Below are 26,031 nucleotides of genomic sequence, written 5' to 3'. Positions count from 1 at the left end.
AAACTGACAATATTTTGTCTCCATCCAAGAAGTTAACAAAGGTGGCATTCATTGGTCAAGACCAAAAGATTTGCAGTAATTTTAAAAATGGTACGGTTGTTCCTGAGATTTGCGTGGTTTGAGGGAGAAAGGTGGAAGCCTGCTCAAGAGACCACTTTCTGAAATATTTTTTTTTAATAAGCCTTTTGTCCTTTCTTAATACTATTAAGAAGCTTAGTTTGCTGGATGCCATATCTGCAGATCTCAGCTCAAAATATGGGTCAACCAGATTTGTACAAGTAAATAATTTTCAGCTTCCCTGAGATTTCACTGGGCCAAACCTTGACTTCCCTGTGATCCCTCAGACATTACACCTCTGAACCCGAGCCTCGCTTGCAGAAGGGCCATGAGCCTGAGATGTAACTGCTTCTCTAATGGTGAGGTCTGTAAACCAAATGTTCTGCTCAAGTTCATCTTGCCAGGTGGGGCATGCACGTCATTTGAGTGAACATTGAAAATGCTGTATGAATTTTTTGTCACGATGATTATCTTTACAAGAGTTTATGTTCCTATATTTTTGGAATTGTAATGGCATGAACAATTCTTTTTTTAGTGCACTTGAAGATTGTTATCATAAGTTTTTATCAAAAGTCTGACAGATAGCTATAAACCCTCAATGAAAATGGATTAGTAAATCCAAAAGTTTAGTACTAATACTGCTTTGATTGTCTTTTTAGAAGTGGTTGCTGCATATAAGCTATTTTCAAGAATAAGTGTCTAAGTTTTGCCTTGTTCCACTTGCAGATGATGGAAATAACCCTAGTTCCTCAGCAGTCTGTAGCTCTGAAATTATGGCTACTGTATTTTTGAAAGATCCTGTCCCAAGCCCTTCTTACTCACACACTTATCTTTTTTTGTCCTCGTATCCCAATCTTACACCCTCTCAACTTATCATCTACTCCTTCCAGTCCCTTCTTCCCATCCCAGCCTCACTGGCAGTCACCCCAATCTCCCCACTCTGAGTTTTCCAGTTCTTCTACATCCCCAGCTTCAGACTTCCTTTTTCAGACTTTCTTCACTTACAGCTTCACTGAGAGCTTACTCAAGACTTCCTAGGATTTTTACTGTCCTGGGCATAAGGACCAGGCACTTATGGGAGCTGGGCCAGTGCTACTGCAGGAATGGGAGAAGTAAAAATGGACCTGGGAGTCAGAAACAGGGAAAGGTTCCTGTGATAATGCTCCTGAGGCAGCTTGGGCTGGGAATGGGAACTGATTGTTGTGGCATAGAATCATAGAATGTTTTGGGTTGGAAGGGACCCCTAGAGGTCACCTAATCCAATCCCCCTGCAGTGAGCAGGGACACTGCTAACTAGATCAGGTTGCCTAGAGCCCCATCCAACCTGGCCTTGACTGTTTCCAGGGATGGGGCCTCCACCACCTCTCTGAGCAAGCTGAACAAGCCCAACTCCCTCAGCCTGTCCTCATAGGAGAAGTGCTCCAGCCCTCGGAATCACGTTTGTGGCCTCCTCTGGACCCGCTCCAGCAGCTCCATGTCTTTCCTGTGCGGAGGGCTCCAGAGCTGGATGCAGCCCTGCAGCTGAGGCATCTGCTCAACACCTCACAGTCCATCCCATCCCAAATAAACCCTGACTATTTCTTCGGGCAGGAGCAGATATCAACCTGACTGCCTGGACTCAGGCAGGGTAGGCAGCTGCCTGTCCAGATAATCGCTGCCTTTGCCCATGCCCCTGCGCTGCTTGCTGTGCCCAGCTGCCCCAGGTCCCCACGCTGCCCTGCCCGCCCACTGCCCGCCTTTGTTCCTGCTCTTTTAGGGCTCTTAGGGACCCTCCCAGGTGGCCTCAGCTATGAGAGTCTGTGGGCAGAGGAAGGGAACTTGTCAGAGGAAAAGAGGGTGTATGTTTGATCCAGGCTGGGGTTTTCCCCTGTACACCTTGCTACGTCATGCTAACTTAATACTAGATCTGGTCAAAACATCTGGGAGTTTGTTTTTTCCACCTCATAGGACCCTCCACTTCTAAACCACAAGTGAGTAAGCCACAAGCCCATGCTCATGTTTTCTGTTAAGGGCTTAGTGACAAAAAGGTGCTGACTCTGATCAAAGCTACCTATGTTACCTATATAGATAAATAAAACTCAGGGGTTTTCTGAAGTTTCTGGTATGGAGATTCTGCCTCTGCACTGGTTCCCATGTTTCTTGCTGGCTTCATAGACATGCTGGAATCAGCCTTCAAAGATGACCCCAGCAAAAAATTGCACTTCAATTCCTACTGAAAGTCGTCTCCAAACTGATTTCATTATGTTTTTAAAGCCAAGAGAAGAACGTAATTTCTTTTACCCTTTCCTCAGGCACATCATGTAAGTCAAAGAAAGGAGAGACATAAAACATAAACAACTGATTTACTGTATGAAGGGCAAAATCTACATCTGTAGAATGCTTTGATTGAGCTGACCTTAGTGGGTCCTCTGCTTATGCATTTATCTATAGATATAGGCAAATCTTACAACTTTATTGTAGTTATATTCCTGAAGCTGTAGTTATAGTAAGAAAATCTGTTCTGACCTTAAAATATACCAGACAAGAAAGTAAGATATGACCCATAACTCATTTTCTGCTTAGTAAAAAAGTTTGACTTGAGAAGGGTCAGTCAGTTCACATGTGGGCTGTATGTAAACACATTGCAAAACCAGGAATCTGTTTAAATCTGACGAAAAAGAGGAAGTATTTCTAACAAACCTGGTCGTGTTTCAGCTACAACGGGATCTGTGACATCTGATGGTTTCCCAACACCAGCCTGGTTTGCTGCCCGCACACGAAACACGTAGCTCACACCTTCTTTGAGGCCACCTATCTGGAGGAAGCAAATATACATACTTGCATGATGCGTTACAAAACACTGATTTTAATTTCACACTTCTTACAATTCCAGTCTGGAATATTTGACAATTATATTTCCTTTCTTTTTGTTTTGCTCCTTTTCCAGTTCCAAATATTTCTTCCTTGTGGTTTTTTTTTTTTTTTTCTTTTCAATTCCAGAGTGACATGACTGATCTGTTTGGCTTGCTCCTTCCTTGTATGCATAGCTAACATTTAGACAACATCATTACTGTCATTGATTTCTTTGCAAAAGGACCGTTGTTATTGGAACAGGATGTTTTTAACTCATGTACATTGACCGCTGAAACAGCATAGTCTTTTACTGCAGGTAAATTCTGGCTTTTAAAAATGAAATCATCAGGGTAATAAGTGCCAGCCGCACCTATTTAGAAACAGGAGGGCAGATAATTGTACAGATAATTGCGGTGAGTTGAGGAATCATACTGACATTGTAACACCTGCAACTACTCCTTTAAAACATACGTAAAAGGATCACATTTAAAAGTGAGTTACCTTTCAAATATTCTGAAAAGCATAAAAATAGCAAACCTACCTAAGATGTACCTCTAGAACAGAGATACACCTGATCCTTTATTTAGAAGTCATCCCACAAAATGATGCAGCATGATAGTGCAAAAAGCTTGGGTTTAACTTGCCATGAAATGTGAGGAGAGAATATTTTGTACTCGAAAGAACCACCTGCCAGCCACATTATCCCATCTATTTTTGTGCCATCTGTTTTTGGGTAGTGATACCTATCTTGCCCTTTGGGCTAGAAAATTCTAGGATTGCCTCATGTGTTATAAGAATGGTATTTGGTTTTAGCAGTGCTTTCTTTTATTTTTAGGCTTGTCATACCAGATTGTCATTCTGAGTTGCTGTCTTGTCTGACTACACAGGCATTACACATGTGTATCCTCAGCACAACGTAAACTACTATGTATTTCATTAAACGGAACCATGATCAGCACAGGATGGTGCTATCGAAGGCTATCTTCCTCAAGATTATACTGTTATACCAGTATTTGAATCCTGAGCTATTTACCTTCAAGAATTTCTTTTGAAGTGGCTTCTCATTGACACTTTTCCAGCGTTCCTCCTTTGCTTCTGTTTCCTTCATATCAACATAATAACCAGCTATGGGACTACGACCAGTATAAACTGGTTCCTTCCACAGTAAAACCAAAGAGTCCTTCCTAACTTCTGTGCATGTGACATCATGGGGTGGCCCTGAAAGGTAAAAGTTGGAGTTGTGGTATCAAAATAAATCCCAAAAGGGATAATGCATAAGATTTCAAAAACCAAAACCAGACACCATGTTGTACACCCAGAGCTGACATAACACGTGCAGCTCCTCTGTATGGTATCTTGACCCAATATAAATACAAGCCATGCCTATTAAAAAGACTAGCCCAAAAAACAATCCAATTTGTTGAGATGTGGTATCTTGATCAAATATTCATGAACAAACAAAAACGACAAATAATCTCCAAACTTGGGGAAATAAGTTAATTATTAAGTTAATGTGCTGCTTCAAGGACTGCTCTGAAGTCCACTGAAGTCAATGGAGGTTGTTTCCATTCATTTCAACGAGTGTTAAAAGGCCAGTGATCTGGCCTTGAAGTGATACATTTAGACAAGGGTTACAGGACCTCATTCTTCTCTGCCTTGTACCTTAGGCAGGTATTTATGCCTACCATTTGAACTAGGAAGCAAAGTGGCAGACACAGCACAGAAACCAAGCAGGAAAGGTGAAGAAAATACAAGCTGCTTGTAAAATGATACTAATTAAATGGAGGTCATTGACTGCATCAGTGTAAATGTACTAAATCAAAGTGATGGACATTCAAGCTTGGGTATGAACTTCAGTGCCCGTTGATTCCCCTGGACACTGAAGTCATTGAGAATTTAGATAATTGGTCACAGAGCACCCTTGGGCTGTGAGTAATCTCCACCTCCCACTCAGGATCCTACCAGGTACAGCAATGGTCCACTCTTCACATTTGAAGGGCTGGCTGGGTAAGGAAGGTGTCCCAACACCAGCCAGGTTAGCAGCAGCCACCTGGAACTGGTACACCATGTTTTCCTTCAGGTTTTGAATCTGCGGAATCAATAAGATGGTGCTTATTAATTTCAGATTAAGGCTTTAGGAGAAAGTTACAATGACAGTTATGTTGTTATGTGTTATTCCATACATGAGCATGCTTTTAAGGGCCTGAAGAGATGAAAGCGTTATTGACATCATACATAAGGCGATAACTATCTTGGCTTTTCTTCTAATCGGTGGTGGAGCATCCATGAGTGGTCTTAACACACTCGATTTGTAAACCCCTTTTCGTATTGATAGACACTTTGGTAGTCGGGGACAGAGGAGGGCATTGCTCAACCATCATATTAATCTGTCTCGTGATACAGAGCAAGTTCACTTAAGGCAAGAGTTGTCCTCACAGTGGGGTGAAACTCAGTCCTGGCACTGCTTTTTATTTGTAAAGCAGCTCAACGAGGTTGTAGCTAGCACTATCTATAAATCGGGTCAAGAACTGATCACAAAACACAGCTAGCACAGAGCTGGTTCCAGCACCAGCAAGCACTGGGGTAGGTCCACCAAGCCCCATAGGAATGCCATTTGTTGTGAAGGCCTGACTTACAAAAATTCAGGCTTTGTCTAGAACAGTGCATTCACAGATGATGGTTGGTGCCAGACTAACAGATAAGCAAACAGATAATTCTGCAGAGAAGTTTAACAGAGCTAAATAAATTTATCATCATGGATATAAAACTGTCTGAGCAGCAATCTGTACACTGAATCATACTTCATCCCAGTCTGTCTTTGAGATCTGTTTTGGAAATATTGTCTGCACCCACAGCAATAACAGACGTTAACCTCTTACCCTGTACGCCCTCTCACTAATGGCCTTAATGTTGGCCTCCATCCATTTCCCAGGAACTCCGTCAACCACTTCACGATAGTTCACGTAGTAGCCGGTAATTTCAGTTCCACCAGTGACTTTAGGTTGTTTCCATCCTAATACCATTGAGTCGCGAACACTCTCAAGTACCATGATGTCATAAGGTGGAGATGGAGCAGCTGTTTCAAGGTGAATGATACATAAGTAGGAAGTAATATTTCAATAGTCAGACTGGCATTTAATTACCGTATTCAGGCGGCTCCCATCCTGCATTTCCTAATTAGGACAATATTTATGTGGCCAAGGGATGTTTCTGGAGTTGGAATAAGAAATGCAGGATAAAAGCAAATAAACCAAATGAAAAAGTCCAAACTACATGGGAATTAGTTTTCAGGATCATTTGTTTTTTGAGAAGCAAGCTGATACACAGTGAAAGAATGTGTTGCAGTTGCAGGACTTGCTTTAAAACTGTGAAGAATGAGGAACTAAAACTAACACAGGAAAAGTAAAAAAAAAATGGAGATGCAATGATTTGTTTCTTTTGTTGAAAGCAAACCCTTTTTCACACATACAATATTTGTTGTAGTTCCTTTTTTTAAATAGGCCCGCATTCTTCCCTTCTGAGAATGGAGTTTATCTGTTGATTTTTTTTTTTTTTTTAATTTATACCCTGTGCAAATTTTATCATTGCACCCATCACATGATCTTACCTTAATGGAAGGAAGTGTGATCATAGGCACTGTAGACTGACCAGAAATGGAACACGTCTGTTACTGGAACTTAAAAAATTTGCTGTGTAATCCTATTTTAATTTTTTTTTTTAACAATACAGAAATCATTAACTTAGTGCCAACCCATTTTCTTATAAAGCCTTTTCTGTATCTAGTGGGGAAATGCTTGCCCACACCCAGTATGTCATGCACCAGTGAAGAGCCCTGCTTGTGACCCTGAAGACCTGCTTTTGTTGGAAATCCTACATTGTAGATGTTTCCTTTTGGCTTTAATGTTTTATATCAGTGTCAGCTAGCCCCAGGTGCCTCTGCTTCGTTTTCTGTTCAACACTTTGCACAAGCCTTTTGAGTCTCACTTCAGAGGCCTGGGGAGGAATTCAGTTCCAGGTACCAGGACTTAAATGAAATTCAAGCCCCACATTTCTCAGGCACAATGGGTGTTTAGGTGTTGACAACATAAAATGTGATTTTGTGCATGTGCCTTCAACTCAATAGGTTTTCCTCATTACACACTGCTGTCAGTCAGAGGTACAACACAACATTCATTAGCACTGTGTCTCAGAGGATAAGCTGTAGCTTAGGCGTAAATCCACAAAGGATCTTCATATATCCTAACACAACACAGATTTTCATGCTTACCATCATAATCAGATTTTGTTTCCTTCGCACGCACATAATGCAGAGACTAGGTGAGAAGACTCCTAACAAATCACCAAAGTGATTTAGAAGTAATACAGTATCTTGGATACATTAATATGTAGTCAAACAAGCTATTAAATTAGTAAACGGATTTATACGTCTCACTTTCAGCAGCCACTGAGTTTGTAAAGTGGTCTCTGATACCATTACATGCATAATGACCTTAATGGAGAGTTGAGCACATAATTAACGGGTCTGATGGAAGATGCATCACTGGAGAGCACGTTCACTTGTGGCGCAGATGAGCAGAAGTTAAAACTGCCTGAAGTGGATGTACGAAAGCAGTGAAATCTATTTATTTTATCAACTCTCACCTGTATCTTCCTTCTTTGCCACTTTTTCCAGTGTCAAAAGATCCCTGGGTCGAGACTTACTTGCCTGCTTAGCAGCAACTTTTTGGGGTGCAGATGTGACAGCGTCCTTAACCGTTTCTGTCATGTTACTGTCTCCTGTACTCCCCAGTTTGTCAGCGCTACTGGGTAGTGTGTCTCTATTAAACTTAGCATTGCATTTTAGCAAAGCATCTGTGTCAAAGATAGGCTGGGAGGACTCATGCATGCCTTCCCAGCTGGTAGTGCAGTCTGTTAGTCCACCAGCTTTACCACTCAGTTCAGGACACACACCATGAAGCAATCCTCCCCCTATAATTGCCAGAAAACAGCAAAGACATTTGAATTAGAATGCATTCTTTTTTCCTCATTTAGTCAACAGAATGAAGAAATGCATACAGCAAACAATACAGCCAAAGTATGACAAATCACAGGTTTTACACATAAAATGTTAAACTTGAATTCACAAAAATTTGAAATGCATAGAATACCTCTCAACCTGCTCACAAGTAATACTCTTTTAATATTGTTTGCGTTTCAGAGCAGAAGAAATGTGGAAAGTTAATAGTAATCTTCGCGTGCTACAGTTATTTTAATATTAGATCTTCCAAGCTGTATTTCTGATCCTTTCAGGATGATCTCAAAAAATTGCCCTAGGCCACATCTCTCTGCTCTAGGGTTGTGAGGTATGCAGTTTTGATACAAATGAGAGTGAGGATGTTGCAGGCATACAATTTTTTCTAGCCCAATGATCTCATTAATCTTTATGGATTAGTTCAGGCAGTGGCAAACAGAAATAATTCATCAACAAAGGGAGAACACACAGGGTTATAGAAGGTTTACAAGAGACACATTGCGCTGATTATTAGGTGTAGGTATGGAAAAAAATTTCTCAGGAGCTGACTGTATATAGGATGGTGTGCATTAGAGATGATAAATACCACATTACGGAATCAGAATGACATTCCATTTTCCAGGATGCCTGTGAAGTGAACTTGGCAGTGCTCTCTTACAGTGGTTCACAAGAAAACACCTGAGGAAGACTGGGTGGTGAAGGTGAACAGTCTACAAGAGTGCAGTGACTGTGAAACTATGGCTGTGAAACCGTAGGATCTATGGATAAATTATTATTTGTGGACAGCATTGAAAAACAAAACAATTAATTACAAATATTTGCTGAAAATGTCTTAATTAAAAACAAACAAACAAAAAACCTAAAAAACCCCAAAACATTGAAAAGAGCAATGGAAAATGGCTTACCAATGGCTGCTTGCACTTCTATAGGCTCCGAATCCTTTGAAAATTCACTGAGTCCTGCTGCATTAACAGCTCTGACTCTGAAAATATACTTCTCGCCATTGGTGAGCCCATGGCAAATGAATCTAAAACAGACCAGTGAAGGAATACTTAGAAAGTATTATGAGGAAAATAAAAATCTTAAGGGGGGAAAGAAAGCATTTCTTCCATAAAATTTGTTCTGGTTTCTGAAAACTGAGGATAATGCATGACCCCAGTAACTTAAATGAAGGTCAGAGAATGCAGAATGTATCTAAGTACCTCATTCATGCAACGAAGATAATGTCTAAAACCATGTCTCTTTAGACATACTGTTTACCAACACTCTTCCCTTCTTAAGACTACACAAGTTTTTATGTTACCAGAGTGTCTACCTTGCTTCTGCTGGTATATAAAATCCATACTTCCTAATGGAAACAATGCAAAAATCTGCAAAGATAAGGTCTATATTTGCTTGTGGGATATCTTCATGACATAAGGAAAAGACACCTGTAGCACAAGTTCCCATAATTAATTTCCAATCATAAATGAAAAATTGCAGTGTTCAAAAAAACTACAGGGCATTCTACAAGAGTTAAAAAAAAATTCGTATTTTTTATTTCACTTTCTTGCTTCTATACATGACACAATAATCTAAGTCAGAATAGTTTTATTATTTTATTAGATTAGTTTTTCTGCTGGACTACCTAATGATCACATAAAAAAACCTCATTAATTTTCTCTGGTGCCCACCCTGAGACCACAAAATTTCTCAAGGTGGGAATAATTTTTTTAAAAAAACTTGTGTTTTGGAAATGTAAACATTTTTATTTAAAACAACATTTATTTTTCAATAGGTATTTTAAGTGTATTTCATTTCATGTTGCTTTTATGTTTTTCTACTTCATAATGTCATGTCTTGCCCTGACTAAAAATGCAGTGATAGGAACCTAAGCAGTGTAGTTATATCACAATGTATAGTAACTCAAAACAATATTTTTATTTCTACAGTGAATAAAAATCACGTTTCATATTTTAAAATAAGCAAACAGCATGAAACTTCCCCAAAACTCAATGGAACCACAATATAAATCATAGAAGTAAACATGAAAGTATATGATATTGGCACATAGAGCTGTTGCAATATAAAAGCACAAAAGAATACTTAAAGGAAATTGTTGTGCTTGTGTTCAAACAAGTGGGGCATTGGATACTTTTGATATACTAAGCATTTATAATGCCCTTCTAAGCAACAGAATTGGTCGAAGCATATTTAGCAGAGCCTTACTTATTGTAATGAGGGTTGTCATGGATAGCAATGACAAGTAAGTGTAATCATTCATAATAAGCAGGGACTGCTTCTGGATTGACATCAATCCACTTGGGATCAAGTTCTGCAGTTACTCCTTTAAACTCTGAAGATTACATCCTTACTCAAACAAAACAAAATCTGATTTAGCTTGCAAAGTTTTAAATCTGGATTATTTTTTCTGACTAGCAAATGAACTTCGTGTCCGTAAGAAATGTGAGTTTGTACCCAATATTTAAGAGTGTTCATTGATATCTTGATTGCAAGCAAAAGAGCAGTTAGTAAGTAATGTTGTTAGCATGATACAATCCACATGTCCTCCTGACATTCTAGATATACAGTCTAGAAATGTTTACTGTAGTCTTCCAAAACAAAAGACTTCGCTTCCAAACATTATGCAGTTTAGTTTTCCACATTTGTAACTTCATCCATTCCTTGCTGTACTGTTTTTCATCAAACTGAAAGGCTGTACGATAGCTAGAACTAGTGAGCTGCTTCTCTTTTCTTTCCTAGCAATGTCCACATTTCCTCCCCCTTGACTAATTGTTTCTAATGTAAGGTTGCTTACAAATTCCTTTTGGACAAGGCTCACAGTGTGAAATATGTTTTTATAACTTCTTAGGAACTTCACCTGCCAGAGTGATTCCAGCCTGCTGGCTACCACACAGCGATTAACTCTACTACCACTAATGGCTGGAAAGCACATATATCCAGTAAATCAAAAACTGGTGACCATAATTTCCATGCTTTAACATCCATTACCTTGTGCCTTTCACTGGATTGTTATTGCATGGTTCCCAACGACCAGATCCAACTACGCTTGACTCAATGTAATACCCAACCAGCTCCTTGGCATCTGGGGGCTCTGTCCAAGTGACAACAACCGAGGTATCTGTATTCCTAGTTGGCATAACACGCCCAGGAGCTTTGGGAATATCTGTGGGAGAGAAAGAGGAATAATTTAGTGACCAGCCAGTCAAAGTTTACAAATAAAATGAGTGACATTCTGTTCCTGATTATATTAGCACAATTAATACAGATTTACCCTCCCCAAACTCCTCTCATTTCAATCAAGTAATCTGGCACAGCACAACAGGATCAATAGGTTCAAGCCTTTGATGGTGAGGTTCCTCACATCTCCATTGCCTATGGCTATGGGCATTTCCTTCAAATGAGATTTAGTTTATTCCCTTGTGCTGAACATCTGCACCAGAGATGCGATTTGGAGCTTTCTAAAAGGGAAAATATATTAGGTGCTCACTGAAGGATTTTGTGCAGCCCACAGAGTAAATCAGGAACAAATGCCCCTGTTAAGTAGCAAAATGCATCTAAAGTGTTTTTCAAGAGCTGTTTTACTCTTCTTCTTAAAGAACATATTCCATGTGCATCAAACTGCTCTGAGAATTCAACCAAGATGAAGTAAATGGAGAAATCTGGGAATTGGATTCAAATCTACACTGCTGTTTGGAAACAAATTGCTAATGTAGACATAGCTACTGGTGCTTTACTGTGGTGAACGTCTTGGCTTTTCTTCCAGTGTAAATAGTCTCTGCATTAATGTAGGTATTAAATTCTTCACTTTTGTTTAATCTGGCAAACAAAGAAGGTTAAACTCTGCTGATGTCTGGGCTTATTTTCAATAAAGACTCTAAGTAAAACAAAACATTTTTATACTTCCTTGAGTTTTCATGTTCTTTCACTATTTGCAGCGTTTGCAGTTGTTGGCATTGCTATTTGCAGCTTAATTCCCTTGGTTTGCATCTGTCATTTGACTACACATTAAAGATTCAACAACCCAAACCAAAATTATCTTAGCTAAAGGGAATAAATCACTGACTGCTCTTCATACTTGAATTAGCTACCGGGCAGCTATCTGTCTTCAAAGAAAACAATTACATCATAAACTGAAAAGGTACCATGGAGGTAATTTACTACATATGACCACACGCTTACCAAGTTTGTCGTCCACCACAGTGGCTTCAGTTGCTTCTGAAGGTTCACCGATTCCAGCTGAATTGCAACAGCGAACTCGGAAGCAGTAGGATTTGCCTTCAGCCAAATCAAAAACTGCGAAGCGAGGAGACTTCACAGGGATCTCGGTGTTTACCCTTTGCCAGTCCTCTGTGCCAGCAATGCACTGCAGTCAAACCCAGAAACCGCATTTGGAACAAGAGTCTCTGAAAGCTGAGTGTCTAACCTGACAAGGCTTTCCACCCAGACCACCAAATGTGTGTCTGCTATGAAGAACGGGCAGTCACGTTCCTTTTTTCAGCCTTTCCAGAGAATGAGCGTATTTCAAAGTGAATGAATCCCAGATGTCCACCTACTCCACAAAACATACATAAAAGCTTGCTGGTTTAAATGTATCAAAACTAAACTCCTCTCCACTGCAAGGAAGTGATGTTATCATTAACTGCATCCAGTTCTGGACCATTTTCAAAATAAGTTCTGCAGACATCCAACATCACCCAAAGAACAAAATTCTAACATTACCCCATTGCTTCTAGATGCTTTTGTGTCACTCTTAACGTTTTTGGGGTGGCTTCCAGAATTAATCAGGATCTGACCTTCATTTTCCAAAAAAAAAAAAAAAATTAACATGCGCAATTAATTTGCGAATTGTTTTTATTTCTGTGGATAGAAGCTCTACCTACCATGATCACTTATACCATTAATATTAGTGTTTAATTTTTGCCTGTGATTTACATTAAGGATAATTTCAAGTAATAGTTCTGGTTTCTGAGCGATTTCAAATTCTCCAGAGAATGTTATCTGACTATGTGACATTAGTGCTCAGTACTCAGCATGCAATAGGTTATTAAAAAGCTCTCCTACATGGAAACTCAAAATTCATATATTCATCCTCTCTAAGTCTGTTGCTAGGTGAAACCCATTTATTTAGACCAGATTTCATAAGAGAGATGAAAAACATGTAATGGGAAGATATTTATGTCTCCCTTGATGACACCTCTAGACTGATAGGGAAAAGCATTGATAAAAAAGTTTGTGAGCCATGAGATACAAGTAAAAAGGGTGGTGGCATGAAGAATTTTCTAGGCTAGCAGCCATGCAAAAAAAATCTCAGAAAAGCAGGACACTGAAATAAAAACTGATTCTGTTCTAGAAAAAAAATTTTGTCACCTTTGTTGAGTTGGTGAAGCAAATGGAAAGTTAACGTAGAGGATAAATACGAAAAGGCATCTGGAGTAGAAAGTGCTGATGCCAAGAAACTCTTGCTGAATGCCTCCATCCAAAATGTCCCACCAGCAGTCAAGCTTCATTTGTACAAATTGTATTTTTTATATATAGGTATATATATTTAAAAATATATTTCTGTAAATATATATCTAAACATGTGACTTTGCTCTGTGCTTTCTTATTATAGAGGGAGTTTGTCAGCCTGTCTACTCCAGGGTGGATCAATGACACAATTCATAAAAGGATATTACAGCATGTGGCACATTCTGCATCTACTTTCCTATTTCCCATCTTTCTTTTCTTCCTAGTTTATCTTGATCTATAGTAACAGTTATCTTGATGAAGTTCTAGTCCTGGCCCTAGTTTGAAAGTCTCAGTTGGAAATGGAAGTTAACTAGAATTCCAGAAGAGATGGCAAAAAAAATGATGACACAACATGATTCTGATTTTGTCCAATTTTACCTTTTCCACAAAGTACATGATACCCTCATGGCCCCGCTGTCCAGGAGGTTTCCAGCTAAGCACAACATAGTTCTTGGTGGCTTCAATAACTTGGAGGTCTGTAGGTGGACCAGGAACAACACCCTCTGAAGAACAGGGGAGAAGAATAGGAAAGGGAATTGGGATTTAATTCCTTCATATTTGTATCATGATTAGTGCCATAATTAAAATATAGAAGTATTAATATACCTTGGCACCTGATATTTTTTTAAAATGTGGAGTTGAAAGTCTTCTAAATATTGGTTTTAAATGTCCTTCTTTTAACTCTAAGCATGTTTATTTAATAGGTCCTGAATAATGAACCCTCACCTTGACAACCAACTTGGGAGTTATTCAAGATCAAGTGACTCTCAGAACAACGAACTTTGGGTGCATGCCAAAGTCCACGGAACTCACTGAGAGTTTTCCTAATTACTCAGCCAGCTTCACATTAGACTTTTGTAGGCAAAAGGGCTGTGTTTACCTGCAGGTTCTTCCTCAGTGACAATAATCTGTCCAGTCCAGGGAGCAGAAGGGTGACCTGAAACACATGTCAGAGGTATCATGGAAATGGGAGACTTCAGGAACTTTTAAAATAACGAGAAAACTGACTTTTGTGGTTCAACCCAAACATTTGCAAGATTCACGTGAGCTCCATTTTTGGTTACTGCTGTGACTGTTGGTCATGTAGCAAGCTAGTTACTCATGCTAGCTGTAGACTGACCATCCTGAATATTGACAGCAGCTCAGCAATCAATATAGCTAGCAAATTTAATCCACTGAAACATCTATTCATTCCTGAAATGTTACTGAAGTCACCTAGGTGACAAGCAGAGGTATTTGGCTCACTCAGCTCATCTGTTTCAGAGAACTAACTTCAACTTTATTTTCTATACCCTATTCATTTGGTTTAACAGCTCACTCATTAAAGGAACAGCCAAATTCCTGCAGGCTACTCTTTGTCTCTTTTTAACCACTTTCCTTCACATCAACAGCTTTCAAATCATGGGTCACAGTCACAAACAGAAGCTGCTCAGCTTGACTCAACATATCTGCTTGATATGATTCGGGTGGCTCTCTCAGTGCCTCTATGTTATCATATTATTGTAGTTAACGCATTCAGCTATCAACCAGGTCAATGCCCTTTCAGAGATAATTTTTGCAAATGCTGTTCTCTACCACCACATGCTTCACTTTATGTAGGCTGATCTGTTTTGGAGATGTGAGCAGAAAGGGAGCAGGTGGGGAGAAAAGAGGATCATAAGGGAAAAGAGGAGGAGATATGATGAGAATAGGCCACCAAGACCAGACTTTGTCTCCTGAGACAGCTTCCACGCTTCCCAGTGGAAAGAAGAGGCCTCCCCCAGGCTTCAGGATTCACATGTCTGTCTGAGCACAATGTTCCCTGGCCGTGCCAAACCTCCTTCCTCCAGCCTTTTGTTTTTATTTTGAATGGGAACCTTGATCATAGAATCATAGAACCATAGAATGTTTTGGGTTGGTAGGGACCCTTAGAGGTCATCTAGTCCAACCCTGTAGCTTGCAGCATTATATAGAGTAAGACACACAAGCTGGGACTGTGTGAGCCCTGTAGCTTTGCATACAATACCCCTTCACACTGGACCATTTTAAATAGTAAAACTTGAGAAAAAAAGTAGAAATAACTGGATTTTAGGCATATGATTTTGGCATACAGGTAGAGAGCTGTATTAGGAAGCAAAATGTCTGGGACATTGCCAGGCCACAGGAAAAAAGCAGAGAGCTAGGGATCAATTATCTGTTGGGTACCCTGGTATTGTGCTGATGTTATTGTGAGACTTTGATCATCACATGAACACAGAATCAGCCACCCTTGTCTGTGACACTGAGAGAGACTGTTCACAAGGCCTGTTCGGCTATTTTGTTGGCTGAACAAAAGCAGGTCTCTTTGGGCAATTAAGCTCTCCTGTGCCTTTTCCCCCCTTCCTGCAAGTCTGGAGCACAGCACCGCAGCCAGCAAAAGCCATTTGAGCACACAGAGCACTTTGTGCAAAGAGCACTGAGATGATTTCTTCTTGGCAAAGCTGTTTCCAAAGAATATTTTGGTTTTGCATTGCTCCCTCTAGTGGGATTTTGAAGGCTTATGAGTAGGTATCACGGGGTTTTGTTTGGTTGTTTTTTTTTTTTTTAATCAGTTGTGACTTCTTAAACGTCTGAGGCAACCTGCAAAAAGCACATCTTACTTCTAAGCCTAGCTCTGTCAGCAGGATCCAAAGCAGCCACGGGCTCTGACACCCGGGATGGTAGGCTAATGCCAGCTTTGTTCAGAGCTCGGACTCGGAAAATGTAGGAACGGCCTTCAATCAGACCAGTGACAGGAAAACGAGCAAACTTCACGGGAGTCTCATTGCACTGGGTCCAGTGGGTGGTGCCAACCTCACACCTGAAAAATACGAACAGCAAGAGCAGTGCTGGTAAGAGAAAAAACCCCGCAAACTGAGGGCATCCACCCCCTTTTACAGCTTCACCATCTGTTTGTGTTCATCGGCTGGTCCATACCAGTTTCCTCAGCAGTATCGTATACTGGTATTATCAAAGCAGCTGCACCAAGGGGTCAGGGCTGAAGCACCACTTGGGCACGCGCTAAATCCCTTGCAGCTGCACTCCTTCTTTCCTGAACTGAGGAAGGGACACGAGCAGAACCCACTTCACTGTTTAAACCCTCCCAAGTATGCTCCAAGATGCTTAGGGAGTGTCAGCTTTGGCATACGTGAGGGGACACGAAATGCATGTATCTTTTGCAGTCACCAGAAGGCAACTGGTTCATCTTTCATGCACGGCGCTCCACTGTACATCCCGCAAAATGGTGGGCTTTGTGGGGTGTGGAGAGCTCTGTTGCGAGTTTTGTGACCAGCCCAGCACACAGATGGCTGTGAATCGGGTTAAAGTCAGGCACTCAGCCAGACCCTGCTTCAAACACGGCTGGGGCTGCCAAGGGAGCCTGCGGCGTGGGTGGCTGCAGCCACTGCAACGACAAGACCCAGCGGGGTGGTGCCAGCCCCACTGCTGCAAAACCTCACACCTGGCAGGGGGCTGGTTTCTGGCAGAAAGAAGGGATAACCAGCAGCAGGGAGGGACCCCAGCGACTTCAGCTCAGGGAGACAGGAGGAGCCCGTGTGGAGGCTTCCCAGTACCCAGCACCATGCTCGGCAGGAACGTGAACCCGCAGCTCAGGAAAGACTTTTTATTGCTGCTGAGGTATGCGCCAAAGTGAATGTTACAGTGCCCACCCGGATTTCTTGGTAAATGAGAATGTCTCTTTTCTGGGAATTGCTACCATCTCGCTCCGGGCAGTTTTGTGGTTCTGCTTGCTGCTGGGGGCAAAGGATGCTTGAGCTTCGCCTCTAGCGTTAGCACAGACCGGTCCTGCTGCCTTGGGCAACCCACTCACACTGCAAGGCAGTTAGGGGCGACCCTGGCTGAATATTTGGGTGCCGAAATACCGTTGGTGGGATCAAATACCGGCCAGCAGTAAGAAAGCTTTGAATTTAGGAGCAAATGTAGAATAAAGGAGGTAAACACAAGAGAAAAAGCAGAATGCCATTTGTCTTGCAGTTACTCAGTGCTAACATCCCTCAATAGCCTAGTTTTAAAATGAGACATTATTTTTCAGTCTAGTCCTGTCTTTTTTTTAGGATGTTTCAATGAACGTTAAAGAGCCGTAGCTTAGACCTATCACTACCTAGTTACAGCAGCAACTGACACTCATAAGTTACCAAACCAGTAAAATTGTATTTGAATTGAATGTACTGATGTTAAATTTCACAAAGCAATGCCCTCTGTTTACACACATATAATTTATATATATACAATGGCACAATATAGTGGCATATATATATAAAATGTTTGGGATTTTTTTTTTTTTTACATGCATCTGAATAAGCCCACAGGAACTCCATATTATTAACAATGTATTCTGTTAGTGAAATTCAAACAAACAAATATTACCAGCTCTGCAGATCATTGCAAGTCTCAAAATACTGACTGAATTTCTTAAATCCTGAGTTTCTGGAGTCCTGCCACTGTGTGACACATTCAGTTTTCATCTTTTAAAAAATTATTTCCAAATCTTATTGTTGCAGAGAAAAATACGTAAGCATGATCTGCATGGAGCTTGTGAATCTAAGAGCTTGGAAAACAGCAGCATGTAGAAGAAATCCAACTCCCTTTGAGATAGTATTTTGCTTTCTGGTATGTGGTAATTATTTGGAAAGGGCCAGAGGAGCACTGATACAGAAGGAGCCACAGCTGCCTGATGAAGGAATCGATTTTGTCAGCTACCTAACTGCAAAGTCCTGAGGCCTCTCAAGCCTCGCCGGGGAGCAGCAAGGGCTGAGCTACGCAGTGTCTCGCAGAATCCTTTCTATGTAGTTAAATGAAGCAAGACGTAATTATTTCCATGAAAGTTAGATCAGGCTCAGGCAATCTAAAACAAAAAAAGTAATTTTCTTCTGGCCAGCAACAAGAATGAAAATAACAATGACCATTTTATCTCATGCTTTTCAATGCGCTTTTAGGTTTTTGAGCTCGAATACGCAGCAATGTGAGTTCTCCCATCTGGCGTGCTCACTGACCTGTCAATGAAATACCCAAGGATGGGGTTTCCACCATCAACGGCGGGCTGCTTCCAGGAGACAATGACGTAATCTTTGTTGGCATCTAAGCACTGCACGTCCAGTGGTGCACCAGGGGCTCCGGGGATTTCAGCATCAGCATCTATGCAGATGGAGACACACATTTCCAAACGTCAACCACAGTTCTTTCACAATTTTTAATCTTTAAGGAGCCAAAAAAAAAAGTCCCATCACTGGCTTCAAAAAGCATTCATTTTTATATTGCCAGTGTTTTTCTAGGTTTTGGGTTTCTTTTTGCCACATTTACAAGTGCTTAATATGTTACAGCATACTGTAAATCTAACTCATCTAGGCATTTTAAATAAAATTAGTAACGTGCATTCTGGTTAGGTAGCTGCCAGAGACATAGCTGAACTAAAAACTTGGCAGACTATGTATTTACCTGCTATTCTGCTTAGGAGAAGGGGTTGATATCTTGCCTTACACCCAGGCAATACCTCAATCAAAACTATTCACCCATTGGATAGGTAAGACCAAATTCAGTATCTTATCTCCACACAGAGTCCTTCATGGTTTGCTTTTGGTCAGCTATGAACTGCAAAGGTATCAAAACCTTTTGAAGTCTAATTATATTACACATACATTACCGTTGCGGAATATAACCTTCATAAGGATGAGCATATTGTTCCTTTCAAGTGTTTCTCACAAACCTGGGACTGCTGGTGTCAAAGGGCCTTGACTCCAGCATCAGCTTCTGGACATATCTTATCTAAGGCTTTAAAAACCAGAGCACAGTGCTGGGCATTGGGAAATTTTACTGTTTATGCAGCCAGAGTCTGATTTGTGGGATGGGGTAATTTTCATGTAGAGAAAAATAACCTTTGCAGAAAAATTGTATGAAAGAGTTTCAAAGAAGAGAGGTGGTTTCTCTGCAGAATGACATCAATTTGTACAATTACATGTAGCATTTTTCAAGCCCTGTTGTGAGCTACTTCAAAAGAAAACCTGACTTAAACAAGAAAGATGTATCTACCTGAAGAAAAAAATATTTTGCTAATAAATATTATTTATACATTCCATCTGAACCTCAGGCTTCTTAAAAAAAGTTTGATGTTTCAAAGCATTACAGGTTTTTGTATTGCAATCTACAGTAATCCCTATTTTTTATGCTTTCAAATTTCAGAAAAAAACTGCCTTATAAGAGTATTTAACATGCTTCATTAAGTAAAACAGTAGTCTTCAGAAAAAAAACCCCCACACTTTCCACTGTGTCTTCTCTTATAAGCAGAGTAGCATCACATGGAGCTTTTGAAGCTGCGCCAAAGTTGCTGAGTCCAGGTTCTAATTACAGCTATCTCAATGCATTTTTAAAAACAATTATGATACAGAGTAAGCAATCCAGTTAAGATAACAAAACAATAAGAACATTAAGAATAATAACAATATGTCTTCAGTGGTATCCATATGAAAGGTTTTTAATTGCCCATATTTACCACTTGATGGAACATGAGACACCCCAGTTTCTTTCCAAAACAGACTGGGAAATAGCTGGAACAACCAGCATTGCTGATCACCCTCAGGGAGGTTAGGATTTCATCCCTGATGGCTTGCTGACAAATGTCAACCTGGAGCCATGGCAGAATAGTCACACACTTTCTCTAAGCCTGTCTAAAGAACTAACATCATGAGCCTGATCTGCTCACTTCCATCCAAACACAGGGATTTCTATGCATGACACAGAAAGACAACTGCTTGCACTTAAATACCATAGCTAGCCCTCTATAGCTAATTTGCCTACAATTTAGGAGGAGCACTGAGGAATGCACTAGCCAACTGAGACTGGGGGGGCCATTTAAGTAGGAATGTAGAATATAATTAATTCTAATCAGAATTTGGCAAACACATCGATTGGCTAGTAAGATGCTGCAGTAAAAGGGGTAGCGGGTTCAAAGTCAGGTCATACCTGCATTGCTAGAAGATGTAACAGGAACTAGGGTGATCATTTATTTATACGGCAGCATAATTTGAAACAAAGCAAGAAAGACAAGTCCTATTTCTTGCCACAGATGCTCATTTCAGTAGACTCTTCAGGTGACAAAAACATCTGCTTCAATCACATTTTCTGAGCAGGCTGCTATCTCACACAGCTCTGCTGGACTCAGCAACAGAGTGCCATTCTCGGTATGATCTCAGAGCCAAGCATTTCCAGAGCCTTTTAAATTAGCATTACACACTTCAGCTGCTTTTAGCAGCTGGGACAGATATAGAATCAGCGTACAACCTGATAGCCATGGCTCCTTTTAAAGAAATATTTCTCTAATAGAAGTCAAGGAAGTTTTTCATGGTACAAGCACACAACACACAAAGAAATTACATTTTAATTCTACACATTGCTGCTTTACTTTAGAGAACCACAGAATGGTTGATATTGGCAGACAACTCCAGATATTGCCTAGTCCAACCCCTGGCTCAAACAAGGGTCAGCTAGAGCAGGTTGCCCAGGACCGTGTCAAATCAGGTTTTGGACATCTCCAAGGATGGAGACTCCACAGCCTGTCTGGGTAACCTGTTCCAGGGTTCAACCACCCCTGCAGTAAAAAAAGTGTTTTCTTATGTTTAAATGAGCTTTCTTGTATTTTAATTTGTGCCCATTGCCTCTTGTCCTGACACTGGGCACCACTGAAAAGAGCCTGGCTCTGTCTTCTTTACTCCCCTCCATCAGGTATTTATACACATGGATAAACTCCCCCTAAGCCCTCTCTTCTCCAGGCTGAACAGCCCCAGCTCTCTCAGCCTTTCCACATATGAGAGATGCTCCAAGCCCTTAATCACCTTCACAGCCCTTTACCGGACTCACTCCAGTGAGTCCATGGTGCTCTTGTACTGGGAAGCCCAGAACTGCATCCAGCACTCCAGATGAGTCTCATGAGTGCTGAGTAGAGGGGAAGGATCACCTCGTCAGCCTCCTGGCAATGCTCATCCTAACGCAGCCCAGGATGCCGCTGTCCTTCTTTGTGACGAGGGCACGTGTTCACCTTGGTGTCCACCAGGACTCCCTGGGTCTTTTCTGAGAAGCAGCTTTCCAGCCAGTCAGCCCCCAGCCTATACTGGTGCATGAGATTATTCCCCCCCAGCTGCAGATCTTCGTTTTTCCCTTCCACTGTATTTTTTCCCTGCATTGTATGTTAGAGGAAACGCCTCAAATGGTGCACAAAATCTGGATCAAAACAGTGTAGTTTAGCTAGCAGTGAGAAATTTACAAAACCACATTTTTAAGTTATTATGTACATTTTTCCTCTTTATGACTTATGTTCAGTACTCTTCACAGGCTGAAATTGAGAAAGAGTAGTGAAGTTACATCAATACCCTAAATTTCCTCCTCAGAATGCCAATGGGGTTTAGAAGTCTTCTAGCATGTGACACCAAAACATGAGATATACATTCATTTTTTCCAGAGATAACAATTGGAAGCTATATGGCTAGAATCTATTAATAGAAAATAATTATTCTCTTACTATTGAGGGAAAAAAGCACCTCAAATGTCTGAGACTGATTTTGCCAGCATGTTTTCCTCATTTCTGTAGTGAGTTTCGTTCACAAGCCAGTATCCTACCTCGAACAAAAACATAATTACTGTACTCTTCATAGTAGTCTCCCATCACCACTCGTAGAGTGTAAAGACCTTCATCTTCCTTGTTTGCGTGAGTCAGCGTTAACGAAGCTCGCTCCCCGCTCCAGTGCATCTGGACCCATTTGGATGGTGTAATAAGAACACCTAGAAATTAGAGAATTTCCTGATGAGAACGAGCTGGATCTACTGAAGAATAGATTCTGAATATGGAGAATATATTGGAATAGATTGGAAATACACAAGAGACCATTCTTCTTATGCAACTCTGTCTTCAAATGCAATCATAAATTACAGCTAATTCTGCTCTCATGCCAATTTTGTCTTCGTTTTCAAAGTGTAACTTCAGAAAGCAACAGCTTTTTTATCAGCTGTTGCACAACACATTTGTACAACTACTTAAGAAATGCCTTGGCATATAAATAAATAGTAAAAGCTATGTAGTCTATGTAAATGGGCCACACAGATATTGGAGCTGGTTGAAATGCTTCTGAAGTAAATTTTTTTTTAAGAAAGAAAAAATCTTTAGAAGACATTTTCACTGTGCTTCACCAATTTTCTAACCATAGTTCCACTTCAGTATGCTAAATTTTGAAAAACTTTTAATTGAAAAAGAGAAAATATTACTGTTTGGAAATCCGAGAAAGTGATGACAAAATCATAACGTTCACATATGCTGAACTAAGTAAAGATTTACATGAAAGAAGTTTATATTTCTTCTTGTCAAACATTCTTACCATTTCTGTACCATTCGATGTCTGGTTTGAAGCGCTTGATATCAGGATTGATGACAACTGTGCAGCCCAGACTCATTGTCTCGCCTTCTCTCCCAAAGGCTACATCAAACTTGTCGACAAAGCTGATTTCAAACCTGGAAGCATAGCCGTGAGGGGTAACGCCAACTGTGTGAGGGGAAAGAAAAAAATCTGGCTGTTTACTTTTTTCTTTCCTTTTGTGACAAGAGTAGGAAATGAAAGTACCTAATGATTATGAATACAATCGCAGGTAAAGTTTAAGGTATAAATAGGAACAATATATATTCAGTCATCATTTTCAGAGGTAATTGCAGTGTTAAATAATCCAAGCCCTTACTATCACAGAGAATCAACTCTTTCTTTATTCATACAGTCTTAGTTTTTACAGCTAGTTCATTTTATCAGGGAGATGCTCCTGCAGAATTTCGTTCCAAAATTTCCAAAACTTCAGATCCAACATTTTATCATTTTATCGTAAGGTTTGTTTTATAACTTAAAAATATTTCTATTTATGATTAATGGTTTGTTCAGGTCAAGCTGGTCTTTATCTTATATGGTTCTTCTCTTTCCCTTTTTCTTTCCCTGTTTTAACTCCTTGCTCCATCTCAGGGCAGTCATGTGTCCACTCAGCCTTCATTTTTATAAGCTAAATAAGCCTTTTGGGGTGGCTTTTAATATAAAATGAGCTCTCAATTCCCCCAGGCATTCAGGTAGCCTGTTTCTGTACTTGCTCCTGAATTTACCTTTTCTGTGCAGGATTCCAGACAGAATATTCTAAGTGCCTGTGCTCGTTTTGACTGGGATAGAGTTAGTTTTCTTCATCGTAGCTACTATGGGGCTATGTTTTGGATTTGCGATGAAAAGTGTTGATAATACAAAGATGTTTTTGTTAGTGCTGAGCAGGGCTTAAACAGAGTCAAGGCCTTTTCTGCTCCTCACCCCACCCCACCAGTGAGGAGGCTGGGGGTGCACCAGAAGCTGGGAGGGGCCACAGCCAGTGTGGGGGAAGAAGGAAAGGGGGGATGTTAGGAGTGATGATGTTTGTCTTCCCAAGTCACCGTTACACGTGATGGAGCCCTGCTTTCCTGGGGATGGCTGAGCACCTGCCTGCCCATGGGAAGCAGTGAATGAATTTCTTGGTTTGATTTGCTTGCATGCGTGGCTTTTGCTTTCCCTATTAAACTGCCTTTATCTCAGCTGATGAGTTTTCTCACTTTTACCCCTGTGATTCTCTCCCCCATCCCACCAGGGGGGAGTGAGCGAGCAGCTGCATGGTGCTGAGTTGCCAGCTGACAGTGCCTTACACTTGTACTCCACGTACATGGCACAGGGGCTTCCATGTTTCTTTTGAAAACAGCTCAGCTGACAAAACCTCAGGTCACATTTTCCTTTTCCACAACTGCCCTACACCGGTAGCTCTCAGACTTCCTGCGATCAATGAACATAAGCAGATTGTCGCCTTCCTTTCCCATAACCAAGTGATAAATCCCAAATCATACTGGAAATGTGTGGCCTTGCATTTTGTAACGTGGTACATAATCTTGTTTCTATTATTTCAGAGCTTTGGTATATAAATGCCAGCTAGTATGCCTTTGCAGCATATCTCTGATTCTGTTTGTGCTGCTACAATAAAAGAAATGTCCACAAGTCTCATCTGTTAAGCCTTCCACGTACAGGGCCCCTAGGGTACTTCACCCACATGGCGTCTGTGGGTGGATCTTCTTAACATCATGGAAGTATCTATGCAATACTCTAAATCATTTCAAAATGTGAGGTTCTCAGGTAAAACAAACTATGATTTTTACCTTGACATATCCAAAATATTCAAATTGGCTATTTGATCTGTTCTACGCATTTTTGCAACGCCTGGATTCACATAGCAGCAGACAAGAACGATTAAGTCAAACTACTCTACTTATGCACATGCACCCCCTAGCTTTTTCCCAGGCCATGTTTTACATATCGCAAAAGATGAAATGTCTCTCTCTTTGACAGGTTTTATTCCACAGTGAAGTACGATATTAAAAGGATATTTCTTATATAAGCCAATAGCCATAGACCTAGAAGGCAATGCCGTTTTCCCCTATAGGTGAGGCTAACACCACCTGAAATTATAGAGCTCAGTACCTTTGTAAATTGGACCTGCTCCTTTTTAAACAATGTTACAAAATACTCTGCTTAGTCATTTGTCATGATATCACAACTGTAAATAGATGTGTCAAACAAACATATATGGCAACTTACAGCCCAGAGGCATGGAAACAGTTCCAGCATGCAAAAGACTTGCTTCAATTTCTCCTTTGTACCCTAGACAGAAAAAGAACAACACCAGTCACTATCACCAAGAGGCAAAGGCTCTCTGAGCCACAAAACCAAAATTGTCAATGTGCATCTTAACAAAAAAACCTGAAGGAAATATTTTGCAAACCTACTCTTCACCACGAGGGAAGCATAAGCTGAAATTTCTCCTTTAACATTCATAGCAGAGGCCCGATACTGAGCAGTGTCGTCAAAGTCACATCTGAAATGATAGAAATGATTAGGCAGGGCACCCATTTACTCCTTGGCGTAGCCTCTCCTATGTTTTAGATTAAAGAAACCCTCAGAAGTCTGGGTAACATCTATAAAGAAGTAAAAGCTTGGGAGACAGACACATTGGACACTGAACTGATTGTAGCCATGAAGTTTTTCTCAATGTTAAAAATCCAGTGTTTGAAATAAATGTCTCTTTTCAAACATCACTTACTGATTTACAATTGAGAATACAGCAGAAGTAGGAAAAAACTGTCTGAGAATATTATCTAAGTAAGTTCTAAGTTATCTCTAATTTACTGTCTCCTATGGAGACATGCCTACCATGGAAGCTGTAGAAATGGTAGATATCATAAAATATTTCCAAAGGGCACCTACCAGTATCTAAGTTATCAGATCTAGATTGTTGCTGATTGTCAAATTAGATGATTAGGTCTCATGCTTTCAATGTTTATTAATGCAAAGTGACTGCAAAAATTTCCCATTCAGAGCATGAGTACTGTTAAAGATCTTTCTTGTGTATAAGTGAGGACATCTCAGTTCTGTTCCTCATTTCAGTAAGAGTCAGGAACTTTGAAAAACAGTTAACTCACGTAGTTTTACCCTGAACTACATTTTTCTCATGTTTAACTGTACTCATGCAGCAGACAAATGGAAAAAGTAATCACAAATGTCCCGTATGTTTCTGACTCAGCC

The 26,031-nt window shown here is 40.4% G+C and overlaps 1 protein-coding gene across 1 annotated transcript in view; it reads right to left on the bottom strand.

Moving 5' to 3' along the window:
* Window positions 1-26,031, bottom strand: part of MYOM1 (myomesin 1) — a 73,298-nt gene that overhangs the window by 26,724 nt on the left and 20,543 nt on the right. Inside the window, exons 6-21 of the mRNA XM_035893190.1 lie at window positions 25,236-25,324; window positions 25,048-25,110; window positions 22,786-22,950; window positions 22,034-22,195; window positions 18,421-18,562; window positions 16,030-16,229; window positions 14,292-14,348; window positions 13,790-13,914; window positions 12,083-12,266; window positions 10,892-11,066; window positions 8,806-8,927; window positions 7,840-7,857; window positions 5,769-5,965; window positions 4,852-4,978; window positions 3,923-4,107; window positions 2,737-2,851 (exon numbers count right to left, since the gene is read on the bottom strand). Of these exons, the coding sequence (XP_035749083.1) occupies window positions 2,737-2,851; window positions 3,923-4,107; window positions 4,852-4,978; window positions 5,769-5,965; window positions 7,840-7,857; window positions 8,806-8,927; window positions 10,892-11,066; window positions 12,083-12,266; window positions 13,790-13,914; window positions 14,292-14,348; window positions 16,030-16,229; window positions 18,421-18,562; window positions 22,034-22,195; window positions 22,786-22,950; window positions 25,048-25,110; window positions 25,236-25,324 (2,126 nt within the window). The remainder of the gene's footprint in view (window positions 1-2,736; window positions 2,852-3,922; window positions 4,108-4,851; window positions 4,979-5,768; window positions 5,966-7,839; window positions 7,858-8,805; window positions 8,928-10,891; window positions 11,067-12,082; window positions 12,267-13,789; window positions 13,915-14,291; window positions 14,349-16,029; window positions 16,230-18,420; window positions 18,563-22,033; window positions 22,196-22,785; window positions 22,951-25,047; window positions 25,111-25,235; window positions 25,325-26,031) is intronic.

The sequence above is a fragment of the Egretta garzetta genome, unplaced genomic scaffold (assembly GCF_000687185.1).
Source record: "Egretta garzetta isolate BGI_Z169 unplaced genomic scaffold, ASM68718v1 scaffold534, whole genome shotgun sequence".
NCBI lineage: Eukaryota > Metazoa > Chordata > Aves > Pelecaniformes > Ardeidae > Egretta > Egretta garzetta.
Note: the sequence above shows the minus strand (reverse complement) of the source record. Positions and strands in the feature narration are given on the sequence as shown.